The sequence below is a fragment of the Pristis pectinata genome, chromosome 9, assembly GCF_009764475.1.
Source record: "Pristis pectinata isolate sPriPec2 chromosome 9, sPriPec2.1.pri, whole genome shotgun sequence".
Taxonomy (NCBI): Eukaryota; Metazoa; Chordata; class Chondrichthyes; order Rhinopristiformes; family Pristidae; genus Pristis; species Pristis pectinata.
Window position 1 is genome coordinate 6,582,113 of NC_067413.1, and position 16,541 is coordinate 6,598,653.

Consider the following 16,541-nt stretch of genomic DNA (forward strand, 5'->3'; position numbering starts at 1 on the left):
CCCAACTTCTACTTCCTCAGAAGGCTGAGGATATTCAGCACGTCCCCACTGACCCTCACTTTATCGATGCACCATAGAAAGCATCCCATCCGGATACATCACAGCTTGGTATGACTGCAAGAAACTGCAGAGAGTTGTGGATACAGCTAAGCGCATCACGGAAACCAGCCTCCCCTCTGTGGACTCCGTCTACACTTCCTGCTGCCTTGGTAAAGCAGCCAACATGATCAAAGACCCCTCCCACCCCGGTCATTCTCTCTTCTCAGGCAGACGACACAAAAGCTTGAGAACATGTACCACTAGACAAAAGGACAGCTTCTATCCCGCTGTTATAAGACTCTTGACCAGACCTTTTGTAGGATAAAGATGACCTCTTGATCTCTCGATCTACTTCGTCGTGACCCTTGCACCTTATTTGTCTACCTGCACTGCACTTTCTCTGTAGCTGTAACACTATATTCTGCATTCTGTTTTGCCTTCCTTTTGTACTACCTCGATGTACCTATGTTTTGAAATGATCTTGTCTGGATGGCATGCAAAACAATGTTTTTCACTGCATCACGGTACATGTGACAATAATAAAACCAATTATCTGACTTGGAATGGTTTGAGAGGAGGCAGGATCTCCTATCTGGATTAAATTAAGAAATATTAAAGCACTAGACTACCAACCCAGAACACCAGACTAAAGAGTCACGAGTTCAAACCCTACCAAGGCAGCATCGGTATTTAAATTCGATTAATTAAATACATCAGGAATATAAAATCAGTGTCATTAATAGTGGACCATTAAACTATGAGGCCGCAGCAAACAAAACTGTTTAATGAACACATTTTGTAACAGGAACCTGTTACTCTTATCCAGTCCGGATTATATGTGATTCCAGACCCACAACAATGTGACTGACTCTAAACTGCCCTCTGACAAGCCACTCAATTCAAGGGAAACTGCAGATGGGCAATAATTGTCCAGCCTTTGACCTTGCACCTTATTGCACTGTACTTTCTCTGTAGCTGTGACACTTTACTCTGTACTGTTACTGTTTTTACCTGTACGACATCAATGCACTTTGTACTAACTCAATGTAACTGCCCTGTGTAATGAATTGACCTGTACGATCGGTTTGTAAGACAAGCTTTTCACTGTACCTCGGTACAAGTGACAATAATAAACCAATACACCAGTCTCCCGTCAATGAGCAGGCACGGTAGTGTAGCGGTTAGCGTAACACCATTACAGCGCTAGTGACCTGGGTTCAATTCCCGCCGCTGTCTGTAAGGAGTTTGTACGTTCTCCCCGTGTCTGCGTGGGTTTCCTCTGGGTGCTCCAGTTTCCTCCCACTTTCCAAAGACGTACAGGTTAGGAAGTTATGGACATGCTATGTTGGCGCAGGAAGCGTGGCGACACTTGTGGGCTACCCCCAGAACACTCTACGCAAAAGATGCATTTCACTGTGTGTTTCGATGTACATGTGACTAATAAAGATAAAAAAGGTAGGAAAGAAAATTTGCAATTTCAATTCCAAACTCAATAATTGTCGATGTAATAATTTACAGTGGAGCACTTTGAGGATGCATTCACCAGAAATTATCGGGAATCTGATCCAAACCTTACACTGTGGAAAACATAGATGTGACCTATGTAGTACCCACTACACCCATGAGGAACATTTTCAACTGCTTCTGAGTTGCCAACACCTGCGTTCCGGCTGCCGTGACTGCCTGGAGCTCCCGGTTGCCGGCCATTTTAATTCCCCTCCCCTTTCCCACAACGACGTGTCTGTCCTCGGCCTCCTCCACTGCCGGGGCGAGTCCAAACGCAGACCAGGGCACTTCATATTCCGCCTGGCTAGTTTACAACCCGACAGCACAAACATTGACTTCTCCGATGTCAGGTAACCTGCTCCCCCTCTGTCCCTTTTCTCTCTCCTCCTGATCTCCCCAGTTCCTCCTACACCCAGCCCAGCCCCCAGCTCCCTATCACTCTGTTTTTTCCCCTCCTCCACCCACTCTATCTGCCTATCACACACTGGGTCCCCTCCCCCCCCCCCCCCCCCCCCCGTTCCCACCTGCCCTCCCCACCTCCCTTATCTGGTTCCATGCTCCACCTTCCTCTCCTATCAGATCCCACCATCTGCAGCCCCCTGTCACCCCCACCTCTCACCTCCCAGGCTCTGTCGCTGCTCCCACTCCCCCCTCCTCCATCTGCCCATCACCCCCCCTCACCTGGATCCACCTACTGCTTGCCCCACCCCTTCCCCTCACCTTTTTACACCAGCTCTCTCCCCTCTATCTTTCAGTCCAGGTGAAGGGTCACGACCCAAAAAGTCGACTGTCATCTCCCTCCACAGGTGCTGCCTGACCTGCTGAGTTCCTCCAGCAATTGGCTTCTTTGATCTCAGTGAGTTACTTTGAAGTATGGCGATGTCTGTGACACACTTCCAGAGACAGCAACAAGGACACAGAACAGCGCGGCACAAGAAGAGGCCATTTAGCCCACAATGTTGTGCCGAACACAAGGCTGAATAAAACTAACTCTCTTCTGCCTGCACATGATCCATATCCCTCTATTCCCTGCATATTCGTGTCTATCTAACAACCTCTTAAACACTTCTGTCATATCTGCTACCATCACCGCCCCTGGCAGACTGTTCAAGGCACTCTCTATGTAAAAAAACTTGCCTTTCACCTAAAATGCACGTCCTCTAGTACTTGACATTTCTACCCTGGGAAAAAGATTCTGTCTACTCTATCTATGTCTCTCATAATTTTTGTAAACTTCTATCAAGTCTCCCGTCAGCCTCCAACACTCCAGAGAAAACAACACTAGTTTGTCCAACCTCTCCTTATAGCTCATACCCTCTAATCCAGGCAGCATCCTGGTGAACCTCTTCTGCACCCTCTCCAAAGCCTCCACACCCTCCCTCTAATGGGGCGAACAGCATTGCAAGATGACGCCTGGCCAGTCACAGAGGCCCTGTGGGTGAAGACTGTCAAAGTCACTTGGCTGAAAGCTTCCTCACCAGAACTCACAACCAGACACCAAGAATTGGCTTGGTTAATGGTGAGAAGGGCCCTCCTGCTCAGATCCTGGATGCACAGGCGGAGTCTCACTGTCACCCCGCATTCCCCTTCGGGGAGGCCTCCCTGGGGATGAAACTAACACCCAGCTCCTTGAACCTGCTTTGGGGAAGGGAGGTCCAGAAAGAGATGCAGTGGCTTTTGTCGAGGTTCGCTCTGATTAGTTGCGTAACACGGGACTCTGTGTTCCTGGGCTGTTCCCAGGGGGACACACAGACACCAAATGCTGCTGGAAGATTATCAACAGTGAAAAATGGGTCTGCCTGAAACTCACTGGTCCAGATGTTGACTGGAATATTCCAAGGTACAGGAATACATACTGTTGGGGCCACTCCTTTTTACCTTGTACATTAACGATTTGGATGATGGAATAAATGGTTTCGTGGCTAAGTTTGAGGATGACACCAAGATAGGTGGAGGAGTAGGGAGTATTGAGGAGATAGGAAGGTTGCAGAGAGACCTAGATAGTTTAGGAGAATGGGCAAGGAAATGGCAGATGAGATTCAATGTTGAGAAATGTGCAGTTGTACACTTTGGAAGCAGAAATAAGCAGGCAGATTATTATCTAGAAGGAGAGAAAATTCAAAGTACGGAAGTACAAAGGGACTTGGGGGTACTCGTGCAGGATACCTTAAAGGATAACCACCAGGTCGGATCGGTGGTAAAGAAAGTGAATGCTATGTTGGCATTCATTTCGAGAGGTATAGTGTATAAAAGTAAGGAAGTGTTGATGAGGCTCTACGGGGCACTAGTGAAGCCTCATTTGGAATACTGTGCGCAGTTTTGGGCCCCACATTTTAGGAAGGATGTGCTGACGTTGGAGAGGGTTCAGAGGAGATTTACGAGGATGATTCCAGGAATGAAAGGGCTTACATATGAGGATCGTTTGTCGGCTCTTGGACTGTACTCACTGGAGTACAGAAGAATGAGAGGGGACCTCATAGCGACACTTAAAATGTTGATAGGAAAGGACAGAGTAGATGTGGCTAGGCTGTTTCCCTTGGTGAGTGAGTCCAGGACCAGAGGGCACAATCTTAGAATTAGAGGGTACAGTTTCAAAACAGAGATGAGGAGAAATTTCTTTAGCCAGAGGGTGGTAAACTTGTGGAACTCCTTGCCACGTACAGCAGTGGAGGCCAGATCAGTGGGGGCGTTCAAGGAGAAGATAGATAGATACCTATATAGTCAGGGTATCAAGGGATATGGGGATAAGGCCGGAAAATGGGATTAGAATAGGTTTTTCTCCCCCCCCCCCAATTCCCCATTTCTCATTTCTTTTTTTTCCCCTTTTCCTTGGAGCGGACTCGATGGGCCGAATGGCCTGCTTCTGCTCCCTTGTCTTGTGATCTTGTGGATGTTGAGTGGATATATAGAACATAGAACAATACAGCACAGGAATAGGCCCTTCAGCCTACAACGTCTGCACTGAACACAAAGCCAAATTAAACCTAATCTCTTCTGCCTGCACATGGCCCATATCCCTCCATTTCCTGCATATTCATGTGCCTATCTAACAGCCTCTTAAACACCTTTATCATATCTGCCTCCACCACCACCCCTGGCAGCACATTCCAGGTACCCAACACTCTCTGTGTAAAAAAAAACTTCATCCACACATCTCCTTTGAACTTTCTCCCTCTCACCTTAAATGTATGCCCTCTAGTATTAGATATTTTGACCATGGGACAAAGATACCAGCTGTCTCCTCTATCTATGCCTCCCATAATTTTATAAACCTCTATCAGGTCTCCCCTCAGCCTCTACCTCTCCAGAGAAAACAACCCTAGTTTCTCCAACCTCTCCTTTTAACACATGTCCTCTAATCCAGGTGGCATCCTGGTGAACCTCTTCTACAACCTGCCCAAAGCCTCCACATCCTTCCTATAATGGGGCGACCAGAACTGAATGCAATACTCCAGATGCGGCCTAACCAGAGTTTTATAAAGCTGCAACATAATTTCCCAACTTTTGAACTCAGTGCCTCGACTAATAAAGGCAAGTATGCCGGACGCCTGCTTTACCACCCGATTGACTTCTGTGGCCACTTTCAGGGAGCTATGGACTCGGACCCTAAGATCCCTCTGTTAAGGGTCCTGCCATAATTCCAAGATGCAGGAATACATAAGGTCTGGATGTTGAGTGGAATATTCCAAGATGCAGGAATTCATGTTGCAGGACAGACTGCAGCTCAGCACAGCAACAATTTATTTGTCCATAATTCCATGATGTAGAAAGCTTTCCAAGGGGATTTACACTGGTGGGCTGTGGGGCCTTTGGTTAAAAAAACATGAGCCCTGGTGCGAGAGCGGGCAGACGAGATGATGGTTTTTGAGAGGTGGAGAGACAAGGGAAAGCCAAGAGGGTCACTGTGGAGACGTAAAGGCAAGGTGTATAAAGTCACTGTCAAACTAGCAAAGTGAAAGACCAGTGTACAGAAGACAGGGTTGCTGCGTTAATGATGGTTGTAGAGGTCAGACAGGGAAAGGTCAACAAGAAGACTTGAGCAAGTTGTACTTCAAGCTCAAACATCTGAATCAGGTTTACTTAGAACATAGATCATAGAACATAGAACAGTACAGCACAATACAGGCCCTTCGGCCCACAATGTTGTGCTGACCTTTAAACCTCGCCTAAGATTATCTAACCCCTTCCTCCCCCACATCCCTCTATTTTAAATTCCTCCATATGCTTATCTAGTAATCTCTTGAATTTGACCAACGTACCTGCCTCCACCACCACCCCACGCAGCGCATTCCATGCCCCAACCACTCTCTGGGTAAAAAACCTTCCTGTGATATCTCCCTTGAACTTCCCACCCATTACTTTAAAGCCATGCCCTCTTGTATTGAGCATTGGTGCCCTGGGAAAGAGGTGCTGGCTGTCCACTCTATTCCTCTTAATATCTTGTACACCTCTATCATGTCTCCTCTCATCCTCCTTCTCTCCAAAGAGTAAAGCCCTAGCTCCCGTAGCACAGATGTCACATACTCACACATCTGGGCAGCCGCAGCAAGGTAGGGGAATACATGATCAATGGCAGGATGTTGACGGGTGTGAAAGAACAGGACAGGCTAAGAAGACTATCTTTTTGTCGGCAAAGGAAGAGAACACGACAGCAGGGAGGTTAGGCCAGGACTGTAAACTGCAGAGGAAGACAAAATTATAAGGGGTGTTGATAGGGTGGAGCGTAGGAAACTTTTCCCCATTGCAGGGGTCTAAAATCAGTGGACCTGGGTTTAAAGTTTAGAGGGGATCAGAATTTGACCCCCCAAAATGCATTACCTCACACCCGTCTGGATTAAATTCCTTCTGCCAAAGCTCTGCCCAACTTTCCAGCTGATCTGTGTCCCTCTGTATCCTTAGACAACCTTCTTCACTCTCTATGACTCTACCAACGTTCATGTCATCTGAAAACTTATGAATTAGACCACCTACGTTCTCATCCACATCAACATATATATATATATTACAAACAACAAAGGTCCCAGCACCAATCCCTACAATATACCACGTTACAGACTTCCAGTCAGAAAAACTGCCCTCCATCCCTACCCTCTGCCTCCTATCACCCAAATTTGGATCTAGTTTGCCAACACACCTTGGATTCCTCATGCCTCAACCTTCTGGACCAGCCTACCATGTGGGATCTTGTCAAATGTCTTTCTTCTCCATGGACACCACGTCTACTGCCCCGCCTTCATTAATTTTCTTAGTTACTCCCTCAGCATACTCAACTATTGATCTCTCCCACACAAAACCACTGATGCAAGGCTTCAAGAAAATGCGGGAGACATTCAGGTCAGTTCTGACAAAAGGTTTACAACCTGAAAAGTTACCTCAGCTGAAAAACACGATGACGCTGGAGGAACTCAGCAGGCCAGGCAGCTTCCGTGGAGAAAAGCAGGCGGTCAACGTTGCGGGTCAGGAACCCTTCTTCAGGACTGAAGATAGGAAAAGGGGAAGCCCAATATATAGGAGGGAAAAGCAGAGCAGTGATAGGTGGACAAAAGTGGGGAGGCGGGGTGGGCACAGGGTGGTGATAGGTAGATGCAGGTAAAAGATGGTGATAGGCAGGTGTGGGGGAGGAGGGCAGAGCAGATCCATTGGGGGATGGGTCAAAGGTAAGGAGAGACAGGATAAAAAAGAGTAAACAAAAGCGAGATAGGCTAGGAACAAACAGAAGAAGCATGGTGGGGTGTGGGCATTACTTAAAGTGGGAGAATTCAATGTTCATGCTGCTAGGCTGCAAGGTTCCAAGATGGAAAATGAGGTGCTGTTCCTCCAGTTTGCACTTGGAATTCTCCTGGCAGTGGAAGAGGCCGGAGGACTGTCATATCAACCGGAGATCCAGGTTGGAGCCGAACTGGGAGGCCTGGAAATGGACCTGGAATCCACGTGGAACAAGATGGTGGCGTGGACGCAGAGCGAGGAAGGTCACATGGCTGTGGAACCAGGTCTGAGTGGCCACAGGTTCAGCCTGCAGCTTGACTGGGAGGTATTTTAGCTCAGTTTCTTTTTCCACAAACATGGCTTGACTTGCTGAGTGTTCCCAGCATTTTGTGTTTTGGTTACACAAATGATGTGAGGAAGAGGTGTGTCAAATTATGAAGGGCCTGCATAGAGCAAATAGGAAGGAACTGTTCCCCAGAGTAGAGGATTCTAAACGAGGGTGTGGACAGTTAAATCGCTGGGAGGATTTGGGGGAGATGAGGTTTTCTTTTTAAGTGCAGAAGGTGGAATGCACTGTCTGAGAATGTGTGGGAGGCAGTAAATGAACACATTTAAACAGGGGTGTGCTTGAGGAACCAGGTCCTGCAAAGGCAATGGAACTGGGGGTGGAAGGTGCAATTAGATTCTACTTTGACTAGGACTGACATAATGGACCAAATGGTCCCAATCCATCACAAAAACCAGCCTCCCTTCCATTGACTCCGTCTACACTTCCCGCTGCCTCGAGAAAGCACCCAACATAATCAAGGACCCCTCCCACCCCGGACATTCTCTCTTCTCCCCCCTCCCATTGGGCAGAAGATACAAAAGTTTGAGAATATGTACCACCAGGCTCAAGGACAGCTTCTATCCTGCTGTTATCAGACTCTTGAACAGACCTCTCATATGATAGAGATGGACTCCTGACCTCACATCTACCTTGTCTCTGCCCTTGCACCTTATTGTCTGCCTGCACTGTACTTTCTCTGTAACTGTAACACTTTATTCTGCATTCTGTTTTCTTTTTACTACCTTGATGTACCTATGTATGGAATGATCTGTCTGGATGACACGCAAACAAAGTTTTTCACTGTATCTCAGTACGCGTGACAATAATAAACCAATAATAATAAAACAATAACACATCTGTTGCGTCATAAAAAATTCCATATGAGAAAACTATCTGTCATAGGGAGATACACCATAGAATGATGCACCAACCATAAACCACCCATTTACACTAATCCTACATTCCATATTTTTTCTCCCTACATTCCCACCAACTCCTCCCCAGATTCTACCACTCACCTACACACCAGGGGCAATTTTCAGTGGCCAATTAATCTTCCAACAACCCACACATCTTTGGGTTGTGGAAGGAAACTGAAGCACCCGTCACAGGGAGAACGTGCAAACTCCACACAGAGAGCACCGGAGGTCAGCATTGAACCCGGGTCGCTGGAGCTGTGAGGCAGGGTCTCTACTGACTGCGCCACTTTCAGAACAAGCAGTTGGCTGCATGGTAGTATAGCGGTTAGCGTAACACTATTACAGCACCAGCGACCTAGGTTCAATTCCCGCCGCTGTCTGTAAGGAGTTTGTATGTTCTCCCCGTGTGTCTGGGTGGGTTTCCTCTGGGTGATCCAGTTTCCTCCCGCATTCCAAAGACATACGGGTTAGGAAGTTGCGGGCATGCTCTGTTGGCGCCGGAAGAGTGGCGACACTTGCGGGCTGCCCCCAGCACATTCTCAATGACGCAAAAAGAAGCATTTCACTGTGTGTTTCGATGTACATGTGACTAATAAAGATATCTTATCTTATCTGGAGAATTGCTGTCAACAATGCAAGTCTTGCAAGAGCTTCCTTGTGACAACACCGACAGCCAGCATTCTGGCAGGGATCAGCTGCCACTGGCAGATCTTGACCAAGGGGCTAGGGGAGGCCATCAGGGGGTCAATCAGCTTCCTACTGGGGGTGGGCTGGGGACCAGAGGAGAAATGGACCACTTGGACGACACTGAACTGCCTCCACAGACAAGTCAGCTGGTCAAGAAGCAACACAGTGAGACAGGGCTGCGTTACAATGCCCAAGACCTGTCAATGGGGTGAGAGGCAGCCTGCTCAAGGGTCATCCCTGTGTGGTCCAGGACTTGCTGGCGTCAACTGGGGAGCTTGTCAATGGGAAAGATAGACACGGGAAGATATGGTTCAGGGTTAAAAGTGCAACCACATGATAAGTTGATAAGAGGAGATGAGATGAGATGAGATAAGATGAAATAAAATAAGACATCTTTATTAGTCACATGTACATCGAAACACAGAGTGAAATACATCTTTTGCGAAGAGTGTTCTGGGGGCAGCCTGCAAGTGTCGCCACGCTTCCGATGCCAACATAGCATGCCCACAACTTCCTAACCCATACGTCTTTGGAATGTGGGAGGAAACCGGAGCACCCGGAGGAAACCCACGCAGACGCACAGGGAGAACGTACAAACTCCTTACAGACAGTGGCCGGAATTGAACCTGGGTCGCTGGCGCTGTAATAGCGTTACGCTAACTGCTACACTACCGTGCCTGCCCAATTACAGGAGCGTTCAGATCCTGGCTCCTGATCCCGAAACATCGACATTTTCTTTCCTCCCACAGATGCTGCTCGGCCCGCTGAGTGCCTCCAGCACATTGTTTGTAGCCCCTTGATTCTGTTCCACCTTTCAATTAGACCTTGGCTCAATCAACACCACCTAACAAACAGCTCCCACTCCCAATGTTCAATTCGCCTCAACCTTTCAAAGAGAGGTGTTCCAGAGTTCCACTGCCCTTCGTGCAGAGGGCCTCTTCCTTACATCATCTGATTATCACTCCACCAATGAACAGCTGGGCTCTAATTTTAAGGTTCTGTCCTTCTGTAAACAGCTCCACTATCAGAGGAGATCTCCTTCTTCATCAGCAGTCCCCTGGTCTCAAGGACAACTTGCTCCCACTCATCTGAGGTGGCTACTAAACCAAAGAGGCAACTGCAGAATCATCCATAGATGGGGCTGGAGGTGGCTGATGTAGGGGGTGGATTGTGAGGTGGTACACTCCTTCTCCCTTGCACACAGGGCTTCATTGTGCTCCCAATGCATGGCCAAGGTTCTCAGTTCCATTCCCACTTCCACATCCCTTTAAAACTGAGATGAAAGGGGAATTTCTTCAGCCAGAGGTTGGTGAATCTGTGGAATTTGTTGCCACAGAGGGCTGTGGAGGCCAAGTCATTGGGTGTATTTAAGAAGGAGATTGATAGGCTCTTGATTGGTAAGGGGGTTAAGGGTTACGGGGAGAAAGTGGGAGAGAAAAATAATCAGCTGTGATTGAATGGTAGAGCATATTCGATGGGCTGAATGGCCTGATTCTGCTCCTATACCTTATGGTCTTAAGATCTGTGAACATGCTCTGCACCTTTAGTGTCCTACCATTTATCCCTTGCCTTGATTGCTCCCCCCGAATGATTTACCTCATGCATCCCTGGATTCAATTCTATTCGCTACTTTTGTAAACCCCTCTTCTCCCCACCTACAGCTTTCTTCCACACTGCATAATTTTCATATCACTGACAAACTTCTCGATTGTAACTGGATCCTTGACTTTCTAACAAACAGACCGCAATCAGTGAGGATAGGAAGCAATACCTCCAGCACGATTATTCTCAACACTGGTGCCCCACAAGGCTACGTCCTCAGCCCTCTACTCTACTCCCTATATACTCACGACTGTGTGGCCAGATTCTGCTCTAACTCCATCTACAAGTTTGCAGATGATACCACCGTTGTAGGCCATATCTCAAACAGCGATGAGTCAGAGTAGAGGAAGGAGATAGAGAGCTTAGTGGAATGGTGTCATGGCAACAACCTTTCCCTCAATGTCAACAAAACTAAAGAGCTGGTCATTGACTTCAGGAAAGAGGGCAGTGTACACATACCTGTCTACATCAGGTGCTGAGGTCAAGAGGGTTGAGAGCTTCAAGTTCCTGGGAGTGAACATCACCAACAGCCTGTCCTGGTCAAATCACGTAGATGCCACGGCCAAGAAAGCTCACCAGCACCTCTACTTCCTCAGGAGGCTAAAGAAATTTGGTTTGACCCCTTTGACTCTCACCAACTTTTACCGATGCACCATAGAAAGCATCCTATCTGGATGTATCACGGCTTGGTACGGCAACTGCTCTGCCCAAGACTGCAAGAAGCTGCAGAGAGTTGTGGACACAGCCCAGTGCATCACGGACACCAGCCTCCCCTCCTTAGACTCTGTCTTTACCTCTCGTTGTCTTGGTGAAGCAGCTAACATAATCAAAGACCCCACCCACCCGGGACATCTTCTGTATCAGAAGATACAGGAGCCTGAGGGCACATACCACCAGACTTAAGTACAGCTTCTATCCCACTGTGATAAGACTATTGAACAGTTCCCTTATACAATGAGATGGACTATGACCTCACGATCTACCTTGTTGTGACCTTGCCCCTTATTGCACTGCACTTTCTCTGTAGCTGTGACACTTTACTCTGTACTGTTATTGTTTTTACCTGTACTACCTCAATGCACTCTGTACTAACTCAATGTAACTGCATTGTGTAATGAATTGACCTGTACGATCGGTTTGTAAGAGAAGCTTTCCACTATACCTCAGTACAAGCGACAATAATAAACCAATACCAATAGTGGCCACTACATTATCGTTTGCAATTCTGGTGGTCCCATCATAGGAAGGAACTTTATACAATTCACATCACCCCATTACAGGAAGGATGTGGAGGCTTTGGAAAGGGTGCAGAAGAGGTTCACCAGGATGCTGCCTGGATTAGAGGGCATGAGCTATAAGGAGAGGTTGGACAAACTTGGGTTGTTTTTTCTGGAGCGTCGGAGGCTGATAGAAGATTATAAAATATGAGAGGCATAGATAGGATAAACAGTCAGCATCTTTTTCCCAGGGTAGAACAGTCAAAGACTGGAGGATATACACTTAAGGTGAGAGGGGGAAAGTTTAGAGGAAATGTGCAGGGCAAGATTTTTTTTACACAGAGTGGTGGGTGCCTGGAACATGCTACCAGGGCTGGAGGTGGAAGCAGATACAACAGTGGCATTTAAGAGGGTGTTAGATAGACACATGAATATGCAGGAATGGAGGCATATGGATCATGTGCAGGCAGAAGGGATTTAGTTTAATTTGGCATCGTGTTCGGCACAGACATGGTGGGCCGAAGGGCCTGTTCCTGTGCTGTATTGTTCTATGTTCTATTTGAGGGGGGGGGGGGGAAACAATTTAAAGGAGACTCAAGGAACAATTTTTTTCTGGTGGGTGTATGGAACGAGCTGCCAGAGGAAGTGGTAGGGATGGGTACAACTACAATGTTTACAAGACACTTGGACAGGAACAATAGGAAAGGTTTAGAGGGATAGGGACCCAACGCAGCCAAATGGGACTCAGGTAGGCAAGTTGGTCAGCATGGATGAGTTGGGCCAAAGGGCCTGTATCCATGCAATCTAACTCTACGTCTATGACATTTAAGTCCAAATCATTCAGTTACACCACAGAAAACAAGAAGCCAAGTATTGACCCTGCAAAAGCTCACCACACACAACCCTCCTACCCACTATTAACCATTGCTTTCTGCCACTGAACCAAAGTTTAACTCCTTGGATCTCATGAGTTTTACCGCCATCAACCCGCCACGTGGGACACCTTGCTGAAGATCTACATACACTACCTCAGATGTTCTCCCTCATCGGCCCTCCCCCAAGAGTACAAAAGCATCGAGCGATTTCCGTAGAGTTTGCGTCGCTCCACAGTCCGCAGCTTCTGAGAAAACAGCCCACTCTCTCTTCCCCTGACCACTTTAACCTTTGCCGCTGAAAGCAGAATCTCTGAAGAGTCAGGCAGCGATTTCATAGAAAGTCTCAACCCCCAAAAGATTTGAGACATACACACACAGAGAAAAACAACCCAAGTTCCCAAAGCAGAAAATAATCAGCATGGCAGGACATTTTGTTCGCCCGGGGCACTAGCTGATTCATCGCCAGTGGAAAGGCAACGCCCTGCATCTACAGGGGACACTTCAACACTGTGGACCTACCAGGGTGGTAACGTGGTAAGGTTAAATCTCCTCGGGGGGCAAACCCCACGCCGGTCGGGATGCCTCGTTAACCGGGTCCTGGGGAATATCTGAACCCCACACCGCCCCTCCCAAACTAAAGATTGACTGTAAGACACACTCCAATAATAAAAGAGGGGCTGGTATTCCACTCTTCAACACCACCACCACCACCCCTCCCATTCAGAACCCAAGCGTGCTGTAATAATTCAACTACCGGGAAGGCTCATCCCCCCCCCCCCCCCCGTTTAAAAGCCACTCAAAGAGGGTTTCCCTCTTACCTGGGAAAGGTGGAAGTCAGTCCCAGCAGGTGAGATGGTGCTTCTACCGAGCTGGAGCTGGGTCGCATTGCTCAACGGCCGGAGCGTGATCACAGAGCTGGTAGTCGCCATCCGCTGTCTCTCTCTCTCTCTCTCTCTCTCTAACGTAGGCAAGGCTGACTCTTCCCCGTTCATCCACCACCACCAACCCCCTCCTCCCTGCACACACCGAGGCAGCAGCGCACCGCCCCGCCGCCGCTGAAACTTCCTGATACTTCCAGCCCTGCCCAGCCCAGCCGAGGGATAGATGAGGTGCGGACAGATCATGGCTTACCACAAGGGGAAGACTGCCGCCCTCTGCTAAATCCCAACACCTCTGCTCTCTGTGTGTGCCGGTGAGTGGGACGCGTCTTTCAATGAAACATTTTGTTGCTCTGTCTGCAAAGCTTGTGCACCACCTCACATGGTAACGGGCGTTGCGAATGCAAGCGAGAATATTTGTTGATTTGTAGCAAATTTCGGAGTCTCATGTGGCGATGGCGTGGAGCAAATATTTTGCATTTTAATATGGCCCAACACAGACAACTGGAAAAGACTGAGGCAGACACCAGCTGTGTCACACCCGGGGAATTAACATCTCAAGTCCCTGACTCTGATGGGGGGGGGGGGGGTCATCGACCTTTAAATGTTGCTTCTTCCCCTCCTCACAGATGCTGCCTGACCTGCAGTGTGTTCTGCTTCAGATAATAGTGTCTAATTTTTCAGTGATGCTGCAGTGAGGGATGTCTCCGTTGAAATTGTCCCATTTGATTATTGCTTTATGCATTTTTTTTGTGACCCTTCTATTTCAGAGTTTTAGAGTTTTGCCTTGGGTGGGGGGAAGATTTATTCTGCATCAAAAGCTCCCGGAGGTCCCAAGAGAAAGATGCCTTATTGCTAGCACCAGAAGGAAGTGGGTGACAACCTTACTGCTTGTCACCCTTAGCCAAGCTGTGACTTCACCATTTTACTGCAAGTTATTCCAGTGTTTACCCATCTTGATGCTTTTTGCAAATTCCTGTGAGATGTGAGAATGTGCCCAAAATCATGAGGGGCGTAAATAGGGTCAATGCACACAGTCTGTTTTTCCGGGGTGGGGGTAGAGGGTATGGGTTGAAGGTGAGAGGGGAGAGATTTAATAGGAACCTGAGGGGCAACCTTTTCCCCCAGAGGGTGGTCATTATATGGAATGAGCCGCCAGAGGAAGTGGTTGAAGCAGGTACATCGAAAGGTACTCGGACAGGTACATGGATAGGAAAGGTTTAGAGGGATATGGGCCAAACGTGGGCAAATGGGACTAGCTTAGATCAGATCTTGGTCAGCATGGACCAGTTGGGCTGAAGGGCCTGTATGACACTATGCCCATTGCAAATTCCCAAGGAGTGTGGGTACACCAGCAATGCCCATCCCTAATTCCCATGGGATGTGGACACATGGCCATCCCTAACTCCTTTCGGATGTGTGCCCATCCCTAATTGCCCTTGAGCAGGTGCTGGTAAGTCCCTTCAACTGCTGTCGTGGTTTTGCTCCTCATTTGCAGATATACCCAATTGGCTGGGCCATTTCAGAGGGCAGTTTAGGGCCTGTATTGAACGTCAAGGCCAGACTGGTTAAGGACAGCAGATTTCATTCCTGAAGGACATTCATGAACAAAATGAGTTTCCAAATCAGAATCAATGAGAAGAGGGCATGACCCGGATGGTGAGGGTCCTTAAGTGATAGATGCTGCCTTCTTGAGGCACCATCTCTTGAAGATGTCCTCGATGGTGGGGAGGGTTGTGCCCGTGATGGAGCTGGCTGAGTCTACAACCCTCTGCAGCCTCTTGCGATCCTGTGCATTGGAGCCTCCATACCAGGCGGTGATGCAACCAGTCAGATTGCTCATCCTGTGGTTTTGCAATCACCATTACTGGAGGTAGCTATTTAAAAATATCAGACTTATTTAATAAACTGAATTTAAAATTCCCAGCTGGGATTTCAATTTCACATTACTATCCCCAAATTGTCCATTAAGAAGCAGAAGATTTTGCCCCAGTGTAACTCAGTGCTGACCTATTTTGATGCCTTTAAGTGGTTCACTCGTTTTTTTTATATGTTTGCGATCTTTATCACTCTCTGATCCTGCCTCTGAGTCCGACTGTTTCTCTGACGTAGAAAAGTAAATGCAGAGGCCTGTGAATTGGGAAACTAGCCAGCTGTTGAATTTCTAGGTGTGACTGTGTCTGTCCACAGGTTTGTTTGAGTAAATATGTGTTTTGCTATCAGGGAATTTTAATATTGAATGAAGTCTTCCTGTTTAATGGTATTTGCAACGTATTTCAATTTTGCATATTAACAGTCTCAGTGAGCGTGAATAATTTGTGAATGTTGCGAGCAGGAACCTGCATAATTTGGATTTTCCTTCTTTAACTGAACAAGCTCCATGGTCTGAGCTCAGAGGGAGGAGTCTGTTAGCCAACAATCCACCAAGAATAAATACAGCACTGTTGTGTGAGATGTGGGTTGGAACTTGGTCACGTTCCCTGGTTTACACCACGTTCAATGGGGAGTCAGTTTGGGGAGCGATCTCTGGTTCAAAGGACACTTGTTGTAGGTGGAATACACAGAACAGAAATAGGCCATTCAACCCAACCTATCCATTTATGCCCAATTTATTTCTCCATCCATCATTTCTCATTTAATGAGACACGTGAATGATAGAAAAATAGGGGCTATGTGGAGGGAAGGGTTAGATAGATCTTAGAGCAGGATAAAATGTCGGCATGACATTGTGGGCCGAAGGGCCTGTACTGTGCTGTAGTGTTCTATGTTCTATAAGTCTATCA

The 16,541-nt window shown here is 47.6% G+C and overlaps 2 protein-coding genes across 4 annotated transcripts in view; one reads left to right on the plus strand and one right to left on the minus strand.

Moving 5' to 3' along the window:
* The window catches only part of LOC127574473 (NIPA-like protein 2), an 83,062-nt gene extending 68,977 nt beyond the window's left edge, over nt 1–14,085 (minus strand). The window contains exon 1 of one of the 2 annotated variants that reach the window (XM_052023501.1): nt 13,699–14,085. In XM_052023501.1, coding sequence (XP_051879461.1) covers nt 13,699–14,004 — 306 coding nt within the window. In that variant the 5' untranslated portion in view covers nt 14,005–14,085. The remainder of the gene's footprint in view (nt 1–13,698) is intronic. The other variant, XM_052023500.1, reaches the window with a different exon arrangement.
* LOC127574472 (potassium voltage-gated channel subfamily S member 2-like) overlaps nt 13,995–16,541 on the plus strand; it is a 65,807-nt gene continuing 63,260 nt past the window's right edge. For both annotated transcript variants that reach the window (XR_007956914.1, XM_052023498.1), the window contains exon 1: nt 13,995–14,072. The gene's annotated coding sequence lies outside the window, so the exon portion shown is untranslated. The remainder of the gene's footprint in view (nt 14,073–16,541) is intronic.